Genomic DNA, 4,905 nt, shown 5'->3' with positions numbered 1-4,905 from the left:
ACGGAATGAGGAACCATGCAAACAATCAAGATTAATCAAATTTCAACATTAATGAGATCAAATCATTCTGTTACTATAAGGTCCAGACCTTCAATATTTAAAAATTTATCTAAAGTTGAACAAAGATTATTACTAATTATTATCAGTTTGCCTCAAACTGAAATTCAGGAATAATTTGCAACCTTTATTATTCTTCTCCAAAAAATATTTTGTTTCTTTAGATGCAATTCACAATATAGGTTGAAATTTGGGAACCATCTCACATTTCATAACAGGCTAAAAAGTGTCAGTCTTTTTTAATTGTGGGTTTGTTCATGACTCCAAAGACTAAATGCTGTCTTGAATGTCCTATGGCAAAGTTTACACATGAACTGTCTTTTAAATGTGATTGCTGAGAGGGGTGGGGCGTGGTAAAAAAGTGTGTCTGATTCTTGGGGTGCAAACAATTTCTCCGTGGCAGGAGTGGGATTTTCAGACAGACCAGTTGGGCTATCAGGCTCCAAGGGCTGGATCTTGGGCAGTGGGGGTGGCGGTGGCAGGGGTGGTGGGGAGGGAGAGTTTGTGGGTGCAGGGCACGCTTCGGGTTCTTTATGCACCGTCTCCTCTGTGGCTTGAGACATGTGGGACTGGAAGTGACTCCAGAGTCGGAAATTTGTGCGAAAAGCTTTGTTGCAAACATGACAGATGAAAGGTTTCACTGAACACAGGAGCTCCTGGTGACGCTCCAGCTGTTTGTGTACTGTGAACATTTTCCCACACTTCTCACAGGGCCATAGCCCGGCATCCTTGCTGGTACCTGCTTCTTTGGGGGCGACGCTGGTCTCGGGCACCTCTTCCTCTGTCTCTTCTACAGGCTCCTCTTTCACTTGGATTTTCAGTTGCTTAGAAAGACTGAGATCTTCAGGGAGGCAAGAGGAGTCTTCAGAATCAAAGTTAATTTGTTCAGAAGAGTCACTGAACACGTTGTCCTCTTTGGTGGTGATCACGTGGTTGACTTTATTTGGCTCAGACTGAGACTGCGGCCTTGCAGAACTGGCCACTTCGCCGTTGTGGTCAAGAACAGGCAGTGAGAAGTTTTCTGTGGGTGTCATGGTGTTCTGGTTGTGGACTTCCACCTGGTGCCTCCAGATGCTGAAGGAGGACTTGAAGGTGCGCATACACTCAAGACAGGTCAGCTTCTTGTACTCACATTTGTTCTCGTGCTCTTGCTTTAACTCGGGCGAGAAAAACCTAAGGCTGCAGTAAGGGCAAACAGTTGCATTTCTGCATAATCTCTCGTGGTTGCCTTGTTCTAGAAGAGAAGAGAGCTTAGCATTACAGAGGCGGCACTGGTAAACCTCCTTGCTTTCTACTGGGTTTTCAAGAGGGACATGCTCTTTTGGCTTAGTGACTCTATTTACTCCAATGGGCTTTTCTCCTGGGTGCATTTTTATGTGCTGTTTAAATTGAGAGAGAAAACGATACGCTTTTCCACAGTAAGTGCAAAAGTATGCTCCTTTGGCTCTTGATCTTAAGTTCCTCTTGATGACTTGTTGTGCCTGGGAACTAGTCTGTCCCTGAAAAGGTTTGCCACGTCTTAACTTAAAGATTAGGGCCTTTTTAATTTCCCTCTCTCTCACTATGTCAATCAGCTTTCTTTGGAATTTTTCATCCAAAACAGCATGTGAACTAGAGGCTGGGGATGGGTTCTTCACTATGCCGTGCTGAGTCTGACAGTGTGTCCACACTTTAAAGTTTGTGTGAAATCTCTTGTGACAAATGTCACAAGCATAGGGCTTTTCAGGGTTATGGTAAATGTTAATGTGACGGTGAAGACCTGCTGTTGATCTAAAGATCTTAAGGCAATGTTTGCATTTAAATTTTTTGTTGGGTCTCGTTCCCTCCAACTCACCAAATTCATCTTTATTCATGTCAGAATCTGGAAAGTCCGCCTCCAGGAGACTGGGACTCGAGCCTTCCTCACAGTTCTCTTCCGGCACAGAGCCGTGCTCATTAACCTTTAGCTTCTTGAAGGGCAACCTTCTGTCCGCCTGGAACCTCCTCTTGGCTGGGAGTCTGCTCATTTCCTTTGGATCCTCCTCTGTTTTCAGAGAAAAGTCCCTTGTGACTGCTGACCCTGGGGCTGCTGCCGGTGTTGCTGCTGCATCCCCCACAGTGACTCTGATGATGTCTGAAGGGTCTGGGAGTGGGCTGCTGGGCTCCGTCTTTATGCGGACCTCTGTGACCGGTGGCGAGGGGGCCTCCCTGTCAGTGGACTGAGAAGCACTGAAGGACCTAAGGCGATGTGGCGAGAGGATTGGAGTCCTGTTGTCCAGGGCCGTGCTCTCACTACCATCTTTTAAAGATGAATTTTGAGCTAAAACACAAAGCACATTCCCTGGCGCAGCGTTAGACATGGAAGAGGATCCCTGGGGACATTTCAAATCTATCGAGGGTGAATACATAGGAACCTGGCTATCCATCGACAATGACCGTCTGAGGAGACTCTTGACCAGCGGGCCACTTCTGTCAATGCTCTGCTTTCCAGAACCAGGCTCGCCGGAAGGGATCACCAGCCCCAATTTTGAGTAGTACAGTAGGTTTCTATCTTCAGTTTGTCCTCCTCCTGTGGGAGTCTCCTTCAAGAGATAGGGAGCCTCCGACGAGCTGCACAGAGACAAAACAGGCGGCCGTGCTTTTTTCAAAACCAGCTCCAGGGCCTTTCCTTTTGGAAGCTGACCACTCACACCTGATGGGTCATCAGCAGCTGCTCTCTCTGGGAGCGACTTTGAAGGCAATCCCGTATTCCTTTTGGCTAAATCGATTCTACTGGGATCATCCAAAGAGCCAGAACGCTCAAGAGGCTTTGTATATCCCACAGAACTATCTCGTGGCCAACTCTTTTCGCTGAGTGACAGACTATGAAGAGGGTCAGTCGGTCTGGGGATATGCGGCTTACTGGAACTGGTCTTGGTGGCAATGCTGGCTGGGGGCCGGGAAGTATGGCTTACATTGGGTGGGTTCTGACTAACAGTTTTCCCTTGTGCTTCATTTCTACTCTGACAGACAATGACACTTCTCTTTTGGGAGCTGTTCTCATCATCTTCTATGAAAGCTTTTTTTCTACTGGGACACGTCAGGAAGGGGGCTTGAGGCATTTTAGAAACAATGTTAGTCAGGAAGGAAATCCCCAAACTATAGCCAAGTTCTTGCACTGCAGCCAGGCTGCTCTTCTCAACAAACAGAGACGACGAATAGATGTAGTTTAAAACGTTGTCAAAAGCATCGGGTTCACAGAAGTCGAGCTGAAATACAGTTTGTGACTCGTTCTCCTTATTTGTGAATAAACTCTGGAAGTATTCACTGCTGGCAGCCAAGACGTTTTTATGAGCTCGAAACTTCTGGTCTCCAACGATCAAAAGCACATCACAGAGCTGTCCTTTGAGGCGCTCTTCATTGAGAGCACTCAGGAGAGAAATGGCATGTGCTGGGTTTATGTAATGCAGTAATCCCTCCATTGTTTGGGTCTATCTGAAAGACAAATGTACAACCATTATAAATAGTGCAATGAAAAGTTCTCTGAGAGACTGAGGGCCCCTCAAGGGCAGGGAACACCAGCCATCTTTATGTAGGTGCCCAGATTTAGCAAAAGAGTAAGCAGACAGAGGTTTCTGAGAGAACAATCTTACTTGAAGAACACTGAAAATAGAAGTCCCAGGCTTAAGAAGGTCCTCAATCATTAAAATAGAAGAATTTTAGGATCTAAGACTTTTAGCATTGGCAGTTCCATACCATCAAAAAGCCTACTAGAACTTGGGAGGTATGTAGGGGAGCAACAGTTAAAAAGCAAACATTTGTAATACAAAATGACATCAAAAAGTTGATGGGGAATTTCCATTATCTTTTCATTCCATTTTTTTCCACAAACTTTTTGAAGCCCCTCAAAGGAGCTCTGGTAGCGTAGTGGTTACAAATCGGACTGCAAACCTTAAGGCCAGCAGTTCGAAACTACCAGCTGTTCCGCAGGAGAAAGATGAGGTTTTCTGCTCCCGTAAAGATTTACAGCCTCGTAAACCCTGTACAGGGTCGCTATGGGTCGGAACCGACTCGAAGGCACTTAACAACAACTTATAGGCTTTTTACCTTGTTGTATTTATTAGTTGAGATTAAAAATTCAGATTAACTATGAATTTCCAAAACTCCCAAAGACTATAAAAGTCAGATAAGGACTTTTATATACGGTGTGGTTAAATATAATATGAATTGCTAACAATGGGTTGCAAAGTGAATTCATGTCAGATCTTTAAAAATAGGTAGGAATTTATAAACAAATGTTATTTGCTTGTCCTACTTAAGGTGTTTAACAAAGGGTAAAAAAAGTTCAAGAAAAAAAAGTTTGTTTTCATTCTCAGGCTATACATCTAGACAATCTCTTTGATTACTATTTTCTTAGCAAAATCGTTTTCAACAATACCACAAAGGAAACTTCAACCAGGTTCTAAACTTAAGTAGTACTATTTTAAATTTGTTGTTGTTGTTACGTGCCATCAAGTCGGTTTCCATCCATAGCAACCCTGTATAGGGTTTCCAAGGAGCAGCTAGCAAGTTTGAACTGCTGACCTTGCGGTTCAAACAAACCTTGAGGTCGAGTGCTTAACCTACAGTGCCACACCAGGACTCCAATTCTAAATTAAAGGGTTTGAATTGGGACTTCACAAAGATTATCTACTATGACAGAGTGAGACAAGGCGGCCTAGTGGGAGCAGAACAAACAGGATGGCGGATCGGGTGGACGTGTAGCAAAGAGCTCTGCCAACAACAACACAGAATACCCGACCAAGCAGGCTCAGGCGATGGTCCCAGAACTCTGAACCACATATAAAGGAATACTTAGAAGGTTGGAAGGCTCACAGCTGGGGGAATTTG

At 44.7% G+C, this 4,905-nt stretch overlaps 1 protein-coding gene across 2 annotated transcripts in view; it reads right to left on the bottom strand.

The window, feature by feature from the left end:
- Positions 1-296: 296 nt before the first annotated feature.
- The window catches only part of ZBTB21 (zinc finger and BTB domain containing 21), a 32,513-nt gene continuing 27,904 nt past the window's right edge, over positions 297-4,905 (bottom strand). Inside the window, exons 2-3 of one of the 2 annotated variants that reach the window (XM_006870832.1) lie at positions 1,892-3,510; positions 297-1,291 (exon numbers count right to left, since the gene is read on the bottom strand). In XM_006870832.1, the coding sequence (XP_006870894.1) occupies positions 297-1,291; positions 1,892-3,497 (2,601 nt within the window). In that variant the 5' untranslated portion in view covers positions 3,498-3,510. Of the gene's footprint in view, positions 3,511-4,905 lie in introns of both variants that reach the window. The other variant, XM_006870831.1, reaches the window with a different exon arrangement.

Source organism: Chrysochloris asiatica, unplaced genomic scaffold, assembly GCF_000296735.1.
Source record: "Chrysochloris asiatica unplaced genomic scaffold, ChrAsi1.0 scaffold00154, whole genome shotgun sequence".
Lineage (NCBI taxonomy): Eukaryota > Metazoa > Chordata > Mammalia > Afrosoricida > Chrysochloridae > Chrysochloris > Chrysochloris asiatica.
Note: the sequence above shows the minus strand (reverse complement) of the source record. Positions and strands in the feature narration are given on the sequence as shown.